Source organism: Metarhizium brunneum, chromosome 2 (genome assembly GCF_013426205.1).
Source record: "Metarhizium brunneum chromosome 2, complete sequence".
Taxonomy (NCBI): domain Eukaryota; kingdom Fungi; phylum Ascomycota; class Sordariomycetes; order Hypocreales; family Clavicipitaceae; genus Metarhizium; species Metarhizium brunneum.
The window spans coordinates 3,808,236-3,828,168 of NC_089423.1; the positions used below are offsets into that span (position 1 = coordinate 3,808,236).

A 19,933-nucleotide genomic window follows, 5' to 3' on the forward strand; every position below is an offset into this window, starting at 1 on the left:
GGCGTCATTGCGTCTTCCATCATGGCTTGTGGCTGGGTGCTGTTTGAGCAAAAGGGGTTTGTTGTGTGGTTTGATTTCAATGTAAACCTATGTTCTGGAGCCAAGAGATGGACCTCATCAAAACGTGGTGTGTGCCTGGCATTTCATGGGACAATGCGCCCTCGCCATGTGAAGCATGGTGCCTGCTTATTCTACAACTAGACATGTGAAATACGACTAGGCGTTGGATGTCATGGCTATATGAGATTATCAAATGCCTGTGGTTGCTGTGTCGCGGCCAACTCCTCGTCACACTGCGTGATCATAGTGAGAACCATGTTTAGGGGGCTGAATCCAAGTCACAGCGAACGCGTCTTGAACAACGATACACGTACTGCATATGTAGCAATATGTCGTCAACTGGCTCACCCGTAACCGCCACCCTGATATCAGCGCGGAAACGCCTCAACGGCGGCATCTCACTGAGCCAGGGGGCCACAAATGCACGACCGGGGTAGGCATGGAGCCGTAGATAGCAACGGGGCAGTATGAGCAGTGCCAAGATATAAGATAGGCGAGATAGAGATTCGTCAGGGCTGATAGGCTAGCCAGCAAGATGATTGCGCATCGTGACCAACGCAAGACTATCGTCACAGCGTCCACCATTGACACATCTGATGACCAGAATACCAAAATCAATCGCGGCTATCGTACTCCGTACCGCCAGGAAGGGAGGAGGGTTTAATTTGGCCAATATCGCCATCCTCCCATATCTCCAAGTCGCAGCGCCACGGTGCGGTTTCCGCGCCGCTATACAACATCACCATGCAATGCACAGCGGCAATGCGATCGACGCCGCACAGCACACTCGTCCAGCTTGGCGTTTTCTCGAAGCACAGCGCGGCTACTGTACGCGGCTACTGTGGTTTGTGCTGTGCTGTGGCGCACATCCAAGCATTCCGATTCGAATGGGAATAGTCTGGCGCGGTCTGAACCGTTAAATGGTTGGACTGGCCGATGTGGCAGACGCCATTGCTAGTAGACCCCAGCCCTGGCTGACCTTTGATGGGACTGCCACATGGCATACGGAGCAGTTTCGTGCTTGCTCGCGACTTGGCGATGCCTCCAGTGTATGTGGACGGATGAATATTCATCGTGAGTGCCGGCCAAGCATCATCAACCCCAGAAATTTCGCTCCGCTCGGCGTAGTTATTGTCTGCCATCCATCGTCATCGTCGTTCTGCGCAACTGCAGATTCAGCAGCGCAATTTCATGTCGGCCGCGTGCCGCGCTCTGCCCTCTCAGCCAAAGTCAGCCTCCCCCCGTAGGCCCTGGTCCTCCGTCGACGCCACAATCATGGTTGCCTCGTTTCTGCCTTGAGCTCGGCTAGATCCATGCTGCAGACAGGTCAGCTCCGTCGACGAATTTGCATTGTACGCACCAGGCGGAAACAGACACTGTTTCTTTCCCCCAGGTCTCGACTGTGTTCCCCCGCATCTCGTTCGACCCTCCAACTCCGCAATCTCATTGCAGCCATTCATCAGCCGAGAGAGACTTCCCCATCTTTTGGGTATCCCTGTCAAGTCGCATGCCCATGGCCCACTAAGCGCGATACCGGACATCTGGACGGAAGAAGCCACCACCCACACGTGAGTCAATTCCTTCCATATCTGCATTCGACAGCTGGGGAGCCCTTCGATTGACATTATTATGCATTGTGGAGCTCCGCGGGAGACATAAAGATAAGGCCATCGTCTCTCTTGGCGACACCCGAGTTTTCGTGGTATTCAAGAGGAGTCGAGTCAGTCGACCCCCCCAATCTCTCTTTTCTTTCTCTCTTTTCGAGTTCCATTCCTCGGGACGTCGCTGGCTTCGCAGTGCACCTCCATCCTCCGAGATAGAGAGAGAGAGCCACGCGCGCGCGCTCCCACCGTGCCCGAACAAATAACCAACATCATCATCGTCCCGACTCCTCACCCACCGCCATGAAGCCCGCAGTATCGCACGCCTCAACCATGGAACCCCGTCGCCCATCCGCCAGCGATGCCGCCGACGCAGCCCTCGCCAGCCTCGGCTACAAGGGCGAGCTGCCCCGAAACCTCAGCATGATGAGCATCCTCGGCCTGTCGTTTGCCATCATGGCCGTGCCCTTTGGCCTCTCCACGACGCTCTACATCACGCTGTACAACGGCCAGTCCGTCGCCGTCCTCTGGGGCTGGGTGCTCGTGTCCCTGATATCCATCTGCATCGCCGCCTCGCTCGCCGAGATCTGCGCCGTCTTTCCCACCGCCGGCGGCGTCTACTACTGGTCCGCCATGCTGAGCACCCGCCGCTGGGCGCCCATGGTCAGCTTCGTCGACGGCTGGCTGACCCTCGTCGGCAACTGGACCGTCACCCTAAGCATCAACTTCTCCGGCGCCCAGCTGATTCTCAGCGCCATTTCCATATTCAACCCGGACTACGTCGCCAACCAGTGGCAGACGGTGCTGTGTTTCTGGGCCGTCATGCTGGTGTGCGCCGCCGTGAATGCCTTTGGGTCGAGGTATCTGGACCTCATCAACAAGGTCTGCATCTACTGGACCGCCGCCAGTGTGCTCATCATCATGGTTACACTGTTGGTCATGGCCCCGTCGCGCCACTCGGGCGCCTATGTGTTTGGCCATTACGATGCTTCGGCGAGTGGGTGGCCTGCGGGATGGTCATTTTTCATCGGATTGCTGCAGCGTAAGTGGGAAAGGAAGCCATTGTCGATTTTTTTTTTCGACTTGCTCTGTATTTCAAGACCTGCTTTTTGCTAACTTTTGCCCCCGTTTGGCCGATTTTCAGCTGCCTACACCTTGACCGGCTACGGCATGGTCGCCGCCATGTGTGAAGAAGTCCAGAACCCCGAACGAGAGGTCCCCAAGGCCATTGTGCTCTCCGTCGTCGCCGCCGGCATCACGGGTGTCATCTACATCATCCCCTTGCTGTTTGTCCTGCCTGATGTGGCCATTTTGCTCCAGCAAACTCAACCCATTGGCCTGCTCTTCAAGACAGTCACGGGATCTGCCGCTGGCGGATTTGGCTTGTTGTTCTTGATTCTCGGTATCCTCATGTTCGCCGGCATTGGTGCCCTGACGGCCGCATCCCGCTGCACCTATGCGTTTGCTCGTGACGGCGCTATCCCCGGATACCACCTCTGGAGCCGCGTCAACAAGAAGCTGGGCATGCCGCTGTGGGCTCTAGCCCTGTCCACCGTGGTCGACTGTATCCTCGGCTGCATCTACTTTGGCTCCTCGGCAGCGTTCAACTCCTTCACCGGCGTCGCGACTATCTGTCTGTCCATGTCATACGGTGTCCCCGTGTTGGTGCTGCTCGTCCGCCGCCGAGAGCTGGTAAAGAGCTCGCCCTTCTCCCTTGGAAAGTTTGGTACAATCGTCAACATCATCTGCATCGTGTGGATCGTATTTGCCGTTGTTATCTTCTGTATGCCCGTCTCCTTGCCCGTGGACTCTAGCACCATGAACTATGCCTCCGTGGTGTTTGCTGGTTTTGCTGCTATTGCAATTGCTTGGTACTTTGCTTATGCACGTCGCAATTTCCACGGCCCCCCGGTTTTGGGCAATGGGGAGTTTGTGCCCGGCGTGACGGGGGTGCAGCATCACGGTGCGGAGGCGATCGTGGGTACGGATTCGGAGACGCCCGATCCTGCCTCGGAAAAGAATTAGAAGGAACTGGATTCCTTCCGTGGCTGTTGCGTATGTCTTGTTTAGCGTGTATTGTATAAGTATGTATAAATTGAATACCCTTGTACGGTTTTTGTGTCTGTCTTCTATCGCTCTTTGATGATGTGTGTGTGTGTGTGTGGTTATGGTTTCTCTGCTGCATTGGACATATTCATCTCAAAGTACATTCTGCATAAATACGTTGCCGTCTTGAACCAAGGTTGCACCAACACACCACCCTGGCGCGGAGTCAGATTGTCACGAGTTGGCTCCTCATCGCGACAAGACTCACTCGAGGGTTAGCCGCCCCTGAGCGAGTCCCGACTCGTACTGCCCTTCCTCTTTCAGTAAACCTCGCTTCGCTATCAGTCGTATTGACAACAAAGTTTCCGCCGCCATTCTGCCGCCAAAAAAAATAAAATAAAATCATGCAACATGGCTCAGCATTGCAAGGTCCAATTACCCAGTCTTCAAGGGGGATATCTATTCATGGAAATGTCACATATACAAAAAATCCTTTTCATCGTCGCTTGTCATTCTCGGCGCCTTAGACGCTAATTGTTCGGAATACGCTAAACTCTTCGCCCGTCGCCACCAGGCTTCCCGTGATCTGGGGGTGCCAGTGAACCTCCTTGGCATCCTTGAGATAGTGCACAAACAGCAGCTGGGGCGGCACGTCCTTGACCCCGGCAGTGTCCTTGCTCTCCTCGTCATCCAGCTCCACCGCCAAATCCCACAGGGTGACGGTGCTGTCGCCAGCGGCGACGGCCATGATGGAGTCGTCAGTGGGGTGCCACTCCAGGCTGGTGATCTGCTCCTTGTGGAAGTCGAAGCTGGCAAGGGGCTGGGGCTTGTCGGTGCTGGTCTTCCACTGTCGCAGGTCCCAGACACCCCAGGTGCCGTCGTCGGCTCCAGAGGCGAGCAGGTGGCTGGTCTGTCGGGACCAGGACATGACGTTGACATCATATTTGGAGACTTGGACGGTGAGTGCCGGCTTTCGGGACTTTGATCGAACGTCCCAGATGCGAATGCTTCCGTCGCTGGAGGCTGAAGCAAACACGGACTGCTCCGACGGTGACCACTGGATCTCCTCAACACTGCTGGTGTGGCCCTGGAACGGCCTGTTGTCGGTGACCCAGCCGCCGCCGTCGGTACGGGTTGTTACGTAGATGAGACCATCGTTGTCGCCGGTCAAAAGCTTGCCGCTGGGGACCATAGGTGACCAGTCGACGGCGTAGCCCTCGGACTTGTGCGCGCGAATGGTGGAAATAGGTTTGTTCTGCTGAGCCGTGATGGTAGTTCCGGGGTTATCAAACGAGGCTAGATGAGGCGTGACGTCGTGAATAAAGACATTGCCCGACTCGGTCATGGTGGCAGTCAAGGTCGTGGGGGGGCGCCCAGGCTCGTTGCTGGGAATCTGATGTGCGCGAATACGGTTGGTGGTGGAGTTGAGGGGAATAGCCTTGCTCTCCAGAATGGGATCGGAATCTTCGTCATCGTCGTCGTCGTCAGAGTCCTCCTCGTCTTGCTTCTCCATTCTGCTCAGGCCGCTGAACTTGTTGACCATTAGCTGATTGTCAGAGGCTTTTCCTGTCTCGGCCTGTGTGCCAGCGACCATGTACATGGTGGCAGGGTAGGCTTTTCGGTTGTCTCCCAGAGCGTCTCGGACTATATCAAAGGACAAGCAGGGCCAGGGCGTGCTGAGGTTGTGAAGCATCTCGTAGGTAGACAAATCAGGCGCTAGGGTCTGGCCAGGTTCTAGCTTGTTCCGTCCGACAATGAAGGTGCCTTGGTCAACGTCCATGGCAGCTAGAAAAGTTTCATGTCAGTCATTTTCTCGCAATTGCAGAATGGCGGCCAACGCAATCGCCCACTGGGCAGAGTTGCATGGTCCTGAGCTGAGAGAATTTCTTACCGGCCTTCTCTTCGGCTTCCCGCTCGGCATCAGGTCGACCGTCAACGCCAGCCTCGAAGATCTCGTCCTCGCTCTCAAACTCGTCCTCGAATTCGTCCTCGAAATCACCCATTTCTCTGTCGTCGACATCCATGGCCTCAGGGCGGTCACCACCCTTGAGCGGGCCGTCGCCATTCTCGTTGGCGACACGCTTCGACATTGTGCTTGTCTGAGTTGGGAATGCGTCGCTGGAGATGTGCTATAGAAATAATTATTATAATTCCTTGGTCGTTACCTTTCCTTGTCCCGAACCACTAGCCGTTGACATGGAAGAAGGTCAAGCACAAGAGCACACTTTTTTGACCGATAAGGCCCTATCGGGTTGGCAAATAATTTTCTGGCCCCTCCATCAAAATTTCCAACTTTTGCAGTCTGCCCCTCCTCAGGTGGCGTGTGGCTGACGTGAGTTGTAAGTATGTGGCGGTGCGGCTCTCCGGTGGTACTCCGTACGACAGCCTGGATTCGGCGGCCGACATGACATCCGTCCGTCAAGGTTCGGTAACACAATGCAATTTGCCGGATGAAGTTAAGGCGTTGGCCTCGCATCAGGGGTCTTCTGCGATTTGCTAGCGACGTGCAAATGCGCTGGCTTTCCTGTACCCGACAGCCGCCGGGAGAAGGATGTCGGCTTTTGTCTAGCCGCCCATGATGCTTCATTTGATTCTGCAAGACAGTCTAGCTGCTGGTCAATTGACATGGTAATTTCATCATTGTTTTTGTCATCTGTGCCCCTCCAGCTCGCAATGCCCCTCCATGCACATCATTTTCAGGGCCAGGTCGGCTCATCGTGCATGCTCAGGTATAAGTACTTTACACACGTATTGTCCAAGAAGCTAAGCCCCTCGGTTCCTAAGTATCTGGACATCGGCCCATGGGGTCGGAGCTTGCGACATTCCGAGCACAGATGGTACCTGGGCTCATTTGTCATCTTCCAAATCATCCAGATTGCGCCATCCATGTCCCGGGAAGCGTGGCCATCCATATTTACGTCACCGGGTATATAAACAGACACTGGATAATTGAAACCAAGTTTTCTTTTTATTGTTTCCTAGTGTAACGTTTCGAGGTACTCCTAAAACACCCTCACAAGACAGTCCCAGAAGAGGCAGATCCTATACTCTAGTTTGCATTGCACAAATCACATAACTTACGAGAGTAATCACTTAAGGTTACATAATTATCGCACGCTAGCACCGGACCTGTCTGCGGCGCTTTCAGCGACAGCACAAAAAAAAGCTCAACCAGAGCCATATTACGACATCCACCCCACTCCAGCCAAACCAGGACTCTTCGATTCCGTTCAAACCTCAACCTCAACCTCAACCGAATACATCCCATATCACCTCATCCAACACTACAGCTCCTTCTAAAAAAAAAACACCGCCAAAATGCCCGTCGTCACCATCACGTCCAAGGATCAGTTTGACGAGCTCATCAAGAAGACCCCCTTCGTCGCCGTCCAGGCCAGCGCATCATGGTGTGGTCCCTGCAAGGCCATCTCGCCCATGTTCGTCAAGCACTCCGACGCCCTCGGCATCGACGACACCTACGCCTTCGCCAAGTTCGACACCGATGACGTTCCCGATCTCGCCATGGAGCTCGGCGTCCGCTCCCTCCCCACCTTCTACTTCTTCGAGAACGGCGACAAGACCGACAGCAACGTCACTGGTGCCAACCCGCCCGCGTTGAAGAAGACCGTAGAGGAGGTTTCCGAAAAGGCCAAGGCCAAGGGTGCTGCTGTGAGTGATAACTAAACAGCCCTTTCCCAGGGCCAGGGGGGCTTCGTCACCTGCGGACAATTGGCGTGTTATGGCGACGCGCGCGGGTTTTGGGGGGGCACCAAGGCGGACGCGTAAATTGGTATTGTGACGATGGTTCTGAGACAAGTACTCTTAGTTTTCCACCACCGAGAACTTCTAAGACATGGCTGCACGATACGCGAAACATGAAGGAGAATTGCATGAGAGAATGAACGAGACACGTCATCCTGCATCGGCCAATCGACGAGTCAAAATGTAATGGTTGGAAGTCGGATTTGCAAGCTTACAGGTGGCAATGCGATGCAACGGCCACGCCTCTACAAGCTGTTGGTAGAACCTCATTTTGGATAGATATACGACATCTATTAGACCAGAATTGAGACTTTTCCCCGGCTGTCTGCTCACTTTGCAGTATTCACAGTGCGTGCTGTATACTGTTGATTAACAACCATCTCATTTTTTTTCTTGTCAAAATTGGTGCACTACGGAATGGTTGTGCCGTGTATGCTAGAAAACATTCGCTGCCTCCCAAGTTGTCGTCAGCTTTTCTGTGTAAACCAAGAAAAGGTTCCTGTAAATAGATGTGACCAAGTGCAACCGCTCTAACTAACTCCAACTAACTCCATGCATAGATTCCGCCCTTGTAAAACCGCCCATTCAGATAAGGCAACCTGCCCGGCATGCCCTCTGCTTCGTAATCTGCGTGCATATACAAGACGGCCGTAAATATGGGCCTCAACTCTGTCCAATGGCCCATGGTCTTTCATGATTCTGCCAATGTTCCACACTTTTGGCAGGATAAGACTGTTTTGCCTTTAGCTAGTCGCTTCACCTGGAAGCTTCGACCTCCGCATTCTCGACACGTTGCTGTGTCGCTGTCGTCAGTGGAATCTGCGCTGACTTCAGCTACCCCTGAATCTGTCCGCTTCTTGTTGGGTGCGAGGATGTGGGAAACCTCGGCTCCTTCCTCGATACTCCCCCCAAGTGAGTTGGATTCGCTGAATGTCGGCCTCGACGTTGCGGTCGGGCCCGAGGATCGGCGTCGGCTGACTTCCTCCTCCCCCTTGAGCCTGCGTTTGTCGTGGACAGCCAGGCTACGGCGGCCAGATGCTCTGTCTCCAACTTTCACGCTGTCGCCGCTCATTTTAGAATTGCTACCGGTGGTGTTGCCGCTTCCACTTCCAAGAGGGCTTGCATTCAACGAATATCTCAGGCTGGATATGTTAGGTTTCCACTTGCTGAGATTCCAGAAGCCCCCCTCTCCCTTGTCTTCAGTCTGCTCCGATTCTGAGGCACTAATGAGACTGAAACTAGGCGTGAGTGGTATGCCGCCATTCTTGTCCTTGCGTATTCGCACAGAATCCCCTCCCGTGTGAATGCTGCTTGTTGGGCTGGTAGGAACATTTGTTTTACTTGCCAGACTAGATGCGTACGGTTGTTTCCTCGCTTCGGACGCAAGGTTGGCAGCCGAGCTGTTGAGAGGGGTCCGGCTCGCCTTCATTGGGGACAGGGACCTGTCACTCCGACTCGTTGCAAGGCCGATACTATGTCTTCCTTCCACATCCTGACGCCAGCTCATGATCCTGTCGGATGCCGGCTGCGTCTGCTGCTGGCTCGCCGACCCAAGATTGAGTGAGCCGCGCCGGGAATGGACTCGGCTGCCAGTGCTAGTTCGCGTAGTGATACTGCCCGATCGTCCGACACCGCCAGCGATTCGCCCTGAAAATTTTGACCCCGTCTCCCACTGGCTCTGTTGTCGTTTCGTATAGGCACAGTCCTGTCGAAAGACCTTGATAGTGCCGGTCCTGTCCGTAGTTATAATGATGTTTCCGTCCAAATGTCTTGACCGCTCGAGATATGCAGGGCTTTCTTCCGGTTTTCGGGCGCTCACCGCACCGTCGGTCTGCTCCCCTTCAGAAATTCTGGTCTGACTCGCGTTTCTTTCTTCAAGACTAAGCAACATGACGGGTGGCGGGTTGCAGAGGTCAAATATAGGATCTCCAGAGGCACTCAGAAGCTGCCTCGTTTTGATAGGTGCCATCAAAGCAGTTGTGACGACTTCAGGGTGTGCATCAAAGCACTCGTATGGCTGCTTATCTTTTAAGTCATTGTCAGCACTACTCGCACTCCAGATATAGGCTCGACGGTCTTCGCTGCCGGATATAATGTATGCCCCATCGTCGCTAAAAGAGGCGTGAATCTGGCTCGACTGGTTTTCCAAGCCACGGAATTTGACCTCCAACATCTTTGTCCGCATGTTGTATATTCTGACGCGGGAATCATTTGAGCTGATAAGAACCTTGACATCCTCTCCATTGTCAGAAGGCAGAAAAGCCGTCCGAATGCCGGTGATTTTACTGCCCTTGGCATTCTTCCCTCTCGATGACCGAACGTGGATTTGGGAGTCAAGTTTCAGGCCCTCCGTTTCATAGAACAAACAGAGCCCGCTTAGGAGGCCACAGATTGCCATTTTCCCGTCTGGCGAAAATGCTGCTGCCGTGATAAGTTCGCCCGCATTTGCCGAAAACGCAACTGCCTTGTCCGGGATGCTCCACAAGCGTAATTGAGCGTCCAAAGAGCCCGCCAAAAAGAATCTGTCATCGGTGGGGTGAAAGGCGATTGATGTCACCAGGTCATTGTGCTTGAACGCGCACAGACATTCCGGTCGACTCATATGCCACAATCTCACAGTTTTGTCCATGGATGAGGAGAGCAGAAAATTATTCTTACTCCAACTCAGATCCAGCACTTCTCCAGTGTGACCTTCAAACTCGCGAGCGGGTTTGGACAGGAAAACCGGCGCGCTAAGCCTCTCGCCGTCACCACGACCGCGGTCCTCCTCCTCCTCCTCGTATGCCCTCCGTTCTTCCGGGGTAGATATCACAGAGAAGACTCTGACAGTATGGTCTTTTCCGGCCACAGCTAGGTATTGGCCATCTAAACTGAACTCCGTAGCCCAGATGGCGTCACCGGCTTTCAAGATTTTCGATCCCACAGCTGTTGCCGGCTCTCGGCTCCGTGGTTCGTCCTCGGATGCTCTCTTCGTCCCCAGGAGCTCCTGTGCAAGAAATAGGTGATTGAAGTCGCGGGTTTTCTTGTTGTGCGGTTTGACCCGGATATAACGGGGTGGCTCTTTGTGAAGTGGTATGTAACCACCACCGGCCCCAACCACAGATGTCAAAGCTCTGGCATTGAAGCCGTCGGTCCGGAGCTCACCCAACTCGGAATCGGAGTCGTTCATGTCATCGTCTTTTTTCCAGGCGCCCCGGATGGCAAGGCGGCTTAGGAATGATGGTCCCTTCCTTTAATATGAAAAGTTGAGTTAGCATATGGTACCTTTTCGCAAAGTCGATTAGGCATGCGCACTTTCGGTCTCGATTTGATTCCACAGCAGCACTAAGGGTTTTGCCCTGACTATCAATGCTTTGTCGATGTTGGTTATCTCGGGTAGGACTATCTGCACGAGCAGAATACAACAATCGCTGAGCAATGGTGGGCTCGGCGTTGCTATTAGCCCGCAAAAATATTTGCTGGTGCCATGAGACGAGTTAAGTCAGTAAGACCGTCTTGGGATATTCAAAGTCGGACGGCAAATGTCGGGCGAAACTTACTGTGCTCAATGGATCCAGCCCAAAGCTGGCCGAGTTTGTGCTAGATGTGGTCTTAGACAGTGGCTTTTGTTCCTTGTCCCTGGCATTTTGAGACGTATTGGTCCGCGGCAGTCGAGAATTCGAGGGACGATTCAGTGGGGTAGGCGGTGATAGGCCATGGTGATTTGTTCCTGTATTATTGATATGTGAGCCCAGAACGAACAAGGTACTCAACTGTGATTCCCCATCACATGGTCCCATTTCGGGGTGTTGGTGCGGTCTCCTCAACCCGATGTCCGCACAACGGACAATTGCAATTACCGTACCTGAAGGATCGGATAGTCCGGAGGTCCCAGGGGCCGAGTCGGGAACAACCTCACCGACTCTGCTCGAGGTGGCCTCCCCATCGCCCGAGATGGCAGGCGAGGATAGGTGAGCCGCCATTGTCCATGCTGCAAAAAGGGTTTTGTGAAAAAGGGCCAGAAGCTAGTTCAAGAGCTTCTGTCCTGGATTAAGGTCCCGGTGCTCCGTAAAAGAAAAAGCGGCCGGTCGCGTCGACGGCCTGGTCGTCGGAGTTGACAGCCTAAACGCTAGGCTAAGTTGTGGCTGGGAATCACGTTCGTCGCAAATCGTCAAGTTCCGCGAGGCGTGGGTATGCGGGATTCTAGGGAGAAGCCTAAATACTCCAGACTAGTGGCAGTCCTCAAAATCCGCCCCGACCCATCCGATGGCAGTCGATGTCGAACAAAATGAACTTGGGGGAGGTTGTCAAGGGGAAATGGCTCGCGTTAGTCTGTAGGGCTGGCGGTAAGATGGGAGCTCAAGGACGGGAAGCCGTAGCTATTTTAGCTTTTTGCCCGTCACGAGGACCGCCAATCCGCACCCACAAAACACGGCCCAAGATGACCAAGTTACGAACGAAATACGCCAGTAAGCAATAGCCAATGTCTGCGTGCCTGCGGCATTGACGGTCTGCTCAGCAACTAACGATTGCTTTCCTTGTTTAGCTACGGGCGGCCCACGAACCTGGTGTGGCGGACGCATAACCTTGAAGAGCACCGAAAACCGCTGATCCGGGGGCGACCATCTGCCACACGCGGCACGGTACTCCGCAGATCGTGTGATATCATGGAAGACTGCATCCTCCGTGCACTACGGAGTACAGCACCCCCCTTGCCTCCCTGTCCCAGCGTTGCACCTTGCAACGTACAGCGACCAGGGCGTCGAAGCCGGAGTCGAAGCCCTCTTGGCCCTGCACCAGCCCGGACTGTGCTGACGCCGACCCGAGATATCGTGGCAGATGATGCAAATGAGCCTACAGCCAACCCGCCATTGGTGGCTCGGGACGGTCATCAACGATGGCTGGTGGCTGCCATTGGTGTTACTGATGCTGCCTTGGCTTACCATACACCACCCTTACCATCCGCCATCTTGTTCATGATACACACGCGACGCGCCAATCCGGCACTTTAGCCTTCAGCCTCCAGCCCAAAGCCCGGGACGACGACTCCTTTTGGCCACATCTAGCGGGGCTAAAGCGAGAGAACCAAGCTCGATTGTATTGACACACTGGCGTTTCCCCCTTCGCCGTGGGTCGCCTCGCGCGTACTCGCATTCTTGCTTGGTCCGTCTTGGCTCGCGGGATTTTGAAGAATGCACGCCTCACTTCTGACAGCGGCCGAAAAGGAACGGTATATTATTACAGTGGCATGCGACAACATCCTTACTGGCCTCCAATGCCATCGCTGGGTCTTTCCATGTGGGCCTGGGGAACTGCGATTCGGCTGATCGTGCATCCTTTACAATTTCGTTCCAGAACCGGGCTGGCATCAAGAAATTACGCACGAGGGTCGCCGCCTCGCTTCTTTGAATGGCGGCGAGTTCAGAGTAGGATGCATCAGATTTCATTCTCAGCAAATATACCATGCACTTCATGACGCTTGCAGATTTATTAATCTCCGCGAAGCCTTACCAACCACTCCAGAAATTGCAGCAACCGGACGACAAACTGCCTAGCTATGATGGAATATACATACTAGGGACATCGTTTGTTGCCAATCGGTACGGAGTACAAGAACAAAGAAAGCTAGGAGAAAGTTACGCGCTATTAATGACGGCTTCCTTCCAAGGATTCCATGACTTAATCCTCTGCCGGACAATTTCTAGATTTGGATGGTCACGGCATGATCAGCAGGTTTTGTTCACTTTTACGGAGAACTAGCACCTCAATCCTCCACCAAGGAACGGCAACAGTCAGGAAGTGATGCCTTCGAAGCACGTAGACCCTGGGCGCCACCCGTCATTTAGTGGAGTGTCCTCAGCGCAAGGGTCAAGCGGCGATTTGGCGGACATCGGGATTGAGGCTGAAGTCCGTCCTCCGGGGAGTCGAAAAAATTGCTAATTATGAGTTTATTGGTTGGGGTCTGTGGCCTCGGTCCACCAGGCGAGCATGACTTGCGGCCAGATGTCTGTCTCCCACGTGGGACTGCGACAAAATGCTCACGATTGCAAAGCGAAAGGAACATCCTGTCTCGGTGAAATAGGGCTCAATAATCAACTCGTCAGGAAGGATTCTGCAGTGGCCTAGCAGCTTGGTACAGTGTAACATTATGACTGCTCATCCAGCCAACCTTCTTGAGCATCGGCACACACGTCATAGAGAATATGGGGGCCAAAGGAACCGGCGTGTAAAACCTGAAACCTGTCCAGCATTACGCGTATCCGACTCGAGCAAGCAACTACGGGGACACCATACCATGCCAGGCCCTACTTTGCTCGCAGGGCCAAGTCGGGTGCGGCTGCACTTTACAATTTGAACAAAATCTTCAAGGTTTGATTATTGCTACCAAGTTGAGGCTCCAGGTCCAGTCCAGATCTGCGTCAGGCCGCCCCAATCGGAGAAACTCGTGCCGGAATGCGACATCCTCGAAACTTATTCGGCAGATATATACTTGATTGAGATTTAGCTGTTGCATATGAGGAAAAGCACGGGTGAGCAGCTACAGCAGCGCTACTACAAGGCAATTGTTGGATTCTTGAATGGGCTGACAGACAAAGCTTCCGGTTGAGAGCCCATCAGGCTCTGGTGGGTGACCTTGGCTCTCACAGTGACTTTGCAGCCACAAGTGTGGTCAGGCTCCCGCCACAGCGCCACCCCCACTACAAACTTCAGAAACTGCCGTCACCGCAAACTACGGTTCCACCTTGGGTACAAAATATAGGTGACATTGGGAGCAACTCAGCAAACACCAAGCTTCTCTCGTTGCAAGATTCCCTTCGCCTATATACCCTATATTTCATAGTTTGTCAATAAGAATGAAGTTGATTAACAAAAGAGTCCTCAAGGATGTGGAGGAAGACCAGGTTTCTCTGCTGCCAGAGGACCCTGAGGACATGGTATGTTCTGATCCCCAGTTGTGTCCTCAACACCATCGTGAGCCTGGAATCTAACATGCTGAGAATAGTGGCATGCCTACAACCTCATTATCCCTGGCGATCTAGTACACGCCCATGCGCTACGGAAAGTTGTTACAGTCAACTCCGGCACTGGCGCAGCAGCCGCCGAACGAGTCCACACAGACCTGACGATCAAGGTCAAGTCGACCTTCTTCGATCCTGTCATATCTTCCCTGCGAGTCTCTGGCGTCGTCGCATCAGAAAACGACCATGTTCCCATGGGATCACATCACACACTCGATATCGAAGTAAACCGATCCTTTACCGTCATCAAGCCCGATGGTTGGGATTCCGTTTCCAAAGCCACCCTGTCACAAGCGCTTTCCGATGACAAGAACGGAGCTATGGCAGCGGTAGTCATGCAAGAAGGGCTAGCAAATATCTGCCTCATAACTCAGTTCCGTACCGTTGTCAAGACTCGCGTAGAGAGTGTTGTCCCCAAGAAGCGCGATACTGCTGCGGATCAGGATGCCGGCCTCAAACGATTCTTCGAGAAGACTCTGTCCTCACTCCTCCGAGCCGTCGACTTTTCGGACTCACGGCCACTCCTACTAGCAAGTCCTGGCTTCGTGGCCCAGGATTTCAAAGAATTCATTGCAAAGAGAGGTCGAGACAAGTCGGACAAGGTGCTCACCGCCGTTTCCAAGCAAGCTACGGTTATTCACGCCAACTCTGGGCACGTTTACAGTCTGAATGAAGTCCTCAAGAGCCCCGAAGTAATAGCAAAAATGAAGGACATGAGCTACATCAAGGAGGCACAATATATGGACAATTTCTTTGATCTATTGAAAATGGACGACGGACGAGCATGGTACGGCACAAAAGCGGTAGAAAAGGCAGTTGCCGACGGGGCAGTTGGTCCTGGCGGCGGCGTTCTGCTCGTTAACAACTCACTATTTCGAAGCCAGGAGTTGGCAACACGCAAAAAGTACGTGGCGTTGGTTGACAAGGTGAAGAATGATGGAGGGGAAGCACGGATATTAAGCAGCGACCACGAGAGCGGGCAGAGGCTGAAAATGATGGGCGATATTGCGGCTACCTTGAATTATCCCATGATGGATTTGGATGATGACGGGGAGGACGAGGAGGAGCCCCAGGCAGTTGTGCCCGAACGAAACCATGAGGATGACTACGGCATGCTAGACAGCGTTATATAGATTGGTAACGAGAAATGAAGTAAAATGGTTAAACCCATGCGGCAAATAGTCCATCCCATCTATTGGCGACATTCAATGAGCTTTGCTGTGTGCCCCACCTTCACCGTGTCCGTGGACATAACGGCATTAATCGGCTCTCGTTGTCACTTGGATCCGTCAACCAAAATCGTTCTTTGTTCTCGCTCAAGGGTGCCCAATCTCGCGAGAATTATATAAAAGCCGTCAACAACTCTCACTCAGTCCCAGCTCCTCCCAAACGTCGTGGCTCACTCGGCCCCATCCCACGCATCATGGCGTCCAAATTGACCCTCGACTCGACCGTCAAGCTCAACTCAGGCTACACTCTCCCCGTGCTCGGCTTTGGTGTACGTTTTCACATCTTCATGCCCGTAGACGCTCATTGCTAACCGTCCCCCGCAAGGTCTATCAAACGTACGAAGTATGAGATTCAAGTCTTGATGTTGCGTGTCTTGCTGACACACGACACGCAGGCCAAAGGAGATTGCTACCGATGTGTGCGCTCAAGCTCTCCGCCTTGGATACCGCCACGTGAGTCCAGCCAAAGCATCTGACAACGACGCAATTTCCATACATTTTCTAAACCGCGACGGGGGGGAAAGATTGACTCCGCGTCCGCCTACCGCAACCAAGGGCCCTCTGCAAAGGCAATCGCCGCCTCAGGCATCCCGCGGTCCGAGGTCTTCTTCACGACCAAGGTGCCCATGAGCGGCAAGCCCCTGTCCTACGACAACACGCACGCGCTGGTCGACACTGCCCTCCGGGACACGGGCCTGGACTACCTGGACCTCGTGCTCATCCACTCCCCCTACGGTGGCACCGAGAACCGCCTCGGGGCCTGGAAAGCCCTCGTCGAGCTCGTCGAGGCCGGCAAGATCCGGTCCATCGGCGTGTCCAACTACGGCGTCCACCACCTCGACGAGCTGGAGGCCTACATCAAGAAGCTCGAGCAGGAGCGCGGCGGGCCGGGCAAGGGCGGCGTCATCTCCGTCGGGCAGTGGGAGGTACACCCGTGGCTGACGCGCTCCGACATCGTGGCCTGGTGCGAGGAGAGGAGCATCGCGGTGCAGGCCTACTGCCCCATTGTGCGCGGGGAGCGCTGGGGGGAGCCCGGGGTGAAGGCGCTGGCGGACAAGTACGGCAAGACCGAGGCTCAGGTTCTGCTGCGCTGGAGCCTGCAGAGGGGCCATGTGCCGCTGGTCAAGAGCGTGACGCCGTCCCGCATCGCGGAGAATGCGGCCGTTTTCGATTTCGAGCTGACCGACGACGAGGTGGAGGGCCTGGCTACCCGGGACTATAGCCCTTGTGCTTGGGACCCGACGGTTGAGCCTATTGACAAGTAGACTGCTGGAGTTTGGGAAATATGTTTCCCATAAACAAGGGCGGAGGCGTAGTTTCACATATTGATCTCAGTAGACCATGTTTATGAACTAGCTTCTATTCATGACATCCAATAGAGCCGGTGTGTATTTGGTCAAGGTAGCATGTCAATGTACAACACCCGCCATCAGTAAGTTACCCGTTTAGCCAAATTACAGCTTGACCGAATCTTGGTGCGGCGGGCGATCTTGCATATGCACTGATACTGTAGCTCCCTGTGCCACTATTCGTCCCATATGTCCAAACATAAGTAGGGTGCATAGGTCAAAGTTGATAAATCTCCTAATAGCGGCCTTTCCCTGTAATTCATGAGTAGTGGATGAGCGTTGTTGCGTTGGTGCATTTTGCTTTACCAGGTCCCGAACAAGTAGCCTATTGAACTGTGTTTCTATTCGTTCTTGTTCATAACTCTAGGAGCCCATTTGAACATGCTTCAATAAGCCCCTCATGGCGGTTGCATTTTTCTTATGCATAGGCACCCTGGGCCGCCTCAGGGAATCCGCATCAGGCGACTTGCTGTTACACATGCTTCGTATGTTCTCCTCCCATTTTTACTGCCCACACATCTGCGAGGTTTTACCCTTTTCCAAGGACCGGCTTTCACATCTGTCAAAATGGACTACATCACGCGTATGCTCTCTAATCCACTGCAGAATGTTCACTGCCTGGTAACACCCCCACGCGACGAAGCCGATAAAATACAAGCTGACATCTATCAAGATTATGGTCGACGCCGATCGCCCGGGTCGAACCCTCTCATGGCAGGAGTACTCGGTTACCGTCAAACGTGTAGCCGTAGGGCTGCGTGAAGCGGGTGTAGCCGACCGAGATGGAGTAGGGCTTCTTAGTCCCAACGACATATACTTCCACGTCTTCGGTGACGGCGCCATTGCCGCAGGAGCAGTGTTTGTTCCTATTCCCGGGTTTGTTAAAGAAGCAGATCTGGCAAATTGCATTACTTCAGGAGATGTGAAGTGGTTGTTTGCCTCGCCCGAGCTCATAGAGCTGGCACTGGCGACTGCAGAAACGTTGGCCATGGACACATCCCGAATATTGGTTTTCGATCCACCCGGGCTTGATCCGTACAACGGCCCTAAACTAAGTTTTAGCAGACTGATGGAAGCCGACGAGACCGTCTGGCGCAACCCGTACAACGGCCAGGATCCAAGGACCTTGACAGCTATTCGACTGTTTACCAGCGGAACAACGGGCAAGAATAAGGCGGCCGAAATATCTCATGCCACTCAGGTTGCGCGGCTGGATTCAGATCATGCGGTGTTGCCACTCGGGTCGAAAGTCCTTCAGATAACTGGCATTTACCACCTCTCGGGACAAACAGTCTGTAACCGTGCTTGTGCAGGCATGTTGACGGCGTACGTTTCCAGGGTCGACAACGATCCGGCTACTATCCTTGATAAGATCCAAGTTTATGGAATTGACGCAGTCCTATTTCCAACTGTATTGATTAAGAAGTTGACGGCTGCACTACTTGATGGGGTTCGGCCTCGGGACACTCTCCAGTCACTTCGCTACGTCACGTTCGGCGGATCATTCTGTGGGACACCAGTGCTTGAAGCCCTCAAAGATCTGTTGCCAAGGGAAGCACACTTGCGGCCTGTCTATGGCTCGACAGAAAGTTGGTTCGCTAGTATCGCGCAGGATTGGACACCCGGATATGTCGGTTCGCCTATGGAGGATGTCCAAGTGAAGTAGGTTCGTTCCCCTCATTATACACAAGGGCTGAAGCTGAAGCGGTTGTTGGTAGGGTCATCGACCCCGAGACGTTGGAGCCTCTCGTCCCCGGGATCGAAGGTGAAATCTGCTTGCGCAGCGCATATGTCTTCGATGGGTACTGCAAGAACCCAGAAGCTTCGAAGTCTGCTTTTCTGCCCGGTGAAAGCTGGTTCAGAACTGGGGATAAGGGAAGTTTGGACGTGAGAAACGGTCAAATTGCCTTGACTGGACGTTACAAAGAGATCTTCAAGGTGAATTCTGTACAGGTTTCGCCCAGCGAGGTCGCCGAGCAGCTGATGCTGCACCCTGGAATTGAGGACGCTGTGGTTTGCTCAACGCCTGCCCGAAATGATGATGACGCCGTGGAGTGTATGGCATATGTTGTTCGCAGAAAGGACTTGACGGCGCAGGAGGTGGTTGATTATATTGCGACGAAATTGAACCGACATAAAAGCCCAACGGGTGCTGTCGTGTTTTGCGAGCACATCACCCGGGGCGCGGCGGGAAAGCCGGTAAGGGACCATTTGGTGGCACAGACTCCGCTTCCCGGATCGGCGAGGTATTTGAGCCTTTCTGCAAGTCATAATTAACATGGTGAAGACTATGGTGATGCTGGTGTGGTGTGGCGATGCTCCGGGAGGGAGCTCCTGTTGGGAGTTGGCGCCCAACCCTACTGGGTCTTTTCTCCTGGCAAGACTCTACACCAGCATATTACCACTTGCAGAATAGCTTCCATAGAAGAGTGGTAATTGATGCCAGTGGCGGTGATTTTGGTGCATGGTCAATTGCTGGTCAATGATTGTGTGTATTTGCGGTGATAGTCCATGGACCAGCCAACGACAGGTGACGACAGGGCCTGGGCCCTGGGCATAATTTAAAATTAAAAAGCAAAACTGCGCTCAATGAGGCATGCAATTACGTAGTAGTCTGTTCGAGCTTTGCTCCGCAGAGAGATGATGCACGACGGCGACTTGTTGCCCTTTGTTCTGGCCGTGTGTGCATACTTGTGCGACGTTGAAGCTGAGTTGCTTGACATTAAAGTGGCAGAGAGCCCCGGCTTTAATTGACAAGATGCATGTGCCACTATTGATCGCTCTTGGCGTGGTGGCCCCACTCAGTGCTGCTTGTTCGCCTGTACAGGCGCGCCGCCGCTGGACCGAGTCTCAAACTTCACGAGCTTCGACATTCACGCACGACACGC

General features: G+C 53.7%; 7 protein-coding genes across 7 annotated transcripts; 5 read left to right on the forward strand and 2 right to left on the reverse strand.

Annotated features, from left to right (window-relative positions):
- Positions 1 to 1,964: 1,964 nt before the first annotated feature.
- On the forward strand, positions 1,965 to 3,686 carry BAT1_0 (Amino-acid permease BAT1; the record flags this gene model as incomplete). The annotated part of the gene is made up of 2 exons (XM_014691964.1): positions 1,965 to 2,703; positions 2,806 to 3,686. The coding sequence occupies 2 exons, from the start codon at positions 1,965 to 1,967 to the stop codon at positions 3,684 to 3,686; spliced, it is 1,620 nt and encodes a 539-aa protein (XP_014547450.1).
- Positions 3,687 to 4,230: 544 nt separating this feature from the next.
- rrb1 (Ribosome assembly protein rrb1) lies at positions 4,231 to 5,797 on the reverse strand (the record flags this gene model as incomplete). The annotated part of the gene is made up of 2 exons (XM_014691965.1): positions 4,231 to 5,492; positions 5,599 to 5,797. 2 exons carry the CDS (start codon positions 5,795 to 5,797, stop codon positions 4,231 to 4,233), a joined length of 1,461 nt encoding a protein of 486 aa, XP_014547451.1.
- Positions 5,798 to 7,025: 1,228 nt separating this feature from the next.
- On the forward strand, positions 7,026 to 7,493 carry txl1_0 (Thioredoxin-like protein 1; the record flags this gene model as incomplete). The annotated part of the gene is made up of 2 exons (XM_014691966.2): positions 7,026 to 7,376; positions 7,407 to 7,493. The coding sequence occupies 2 exons, from the start codon at positions 7,026 to 7,028 to the stop codon at positions 7,491 to 7,493; spliced, it is 438 nt and encodes a 145-aa protein (XP_014547452.2).
- A 667-nt stretch (positions 7,494 to 8,160) lies between these two features.
- Positions 8,161 to 11,431, reverse strand: G6M90_00g041070 (uncharacterized protein; the record flags this gene model as incomplete). Its single annotated transcript, XM_014691967.2, has 4 exons — positions 8,161 to 10,699; positions 10,764 to 10,927; positions 11,009 to 11,178; positions 11,314 to 11,431. The coding sequence occupies 4 exons, from the start codon at positions 11,429 to 11,431 to the stop codon at positions 8,161 to 8,163; spliced, it is 2,991 nt and encodes a 996-aa protein (XP_014547453.2).
- Positions 11,432 to 14,302: 2,871 nt separating this feature from the next.
- PELO (Protein pelota) lies at positions 14,303 to 15,600 on the forward strand (the record flags this gene model as incomplete). The annotated part of the gene is made up of 2 exons (XM_014691968.1): positions 14,303 to 14,383; positions 14,452 to 15,600. The coding sequence occupies 2 exons, from the start codon at positions 14,303 to 14,305 to the stop codon at positions 15,598 to 15,600; spliced, it is 1,230 nt and encodes a 409-aa protein (XP_014547454.1).
- Positions 15,601 to 15,890: 290 nt separating this feature from the next.
- Positions 15,891 to 16,961, forward strand: G6M90_00g041090 (uncharacterized protein; the record flags this gene model as incomplete). Its single annotated transcript, XM_014691969.1, has 4 exons — positions 15,891 to 15,965; positions 16,022 to 16,032; positions 16,092 to 16,149; positions 16,221 to 16,961. 4 exons carry the CDS (start codon positions 15,891 to 15,893, stop codon positions 16,959 to 16,961), a joined length of 885 nt encoding a protein of 294 aa, XP_014547455.1.
- Positions 16,962 to 17,612: 651 nt separating this feature from the next.
- On the forward strand, positions 17,613 to 19,322 carry azaF_0 (Acyl-CoA ligase azaF; the record flags this gene model as incomplete). Its single annotated transcript, XM_014691970.1, has 3 exons — positions 17,613 to 17,666; positions 17,719 to 18,707; positions 18,764 to 19,322. The coding sequence occupies 3 exons, from the start codon at positions 17,613 to 17,615 to the stop codon at positions 19,320 to 19,322; spliced, it is 1,602 nt and encodes a 533-aa protein (XP_014547456.1).
- Positions 19,323 to 19,933: the final 611 nt, after the last annotated feature.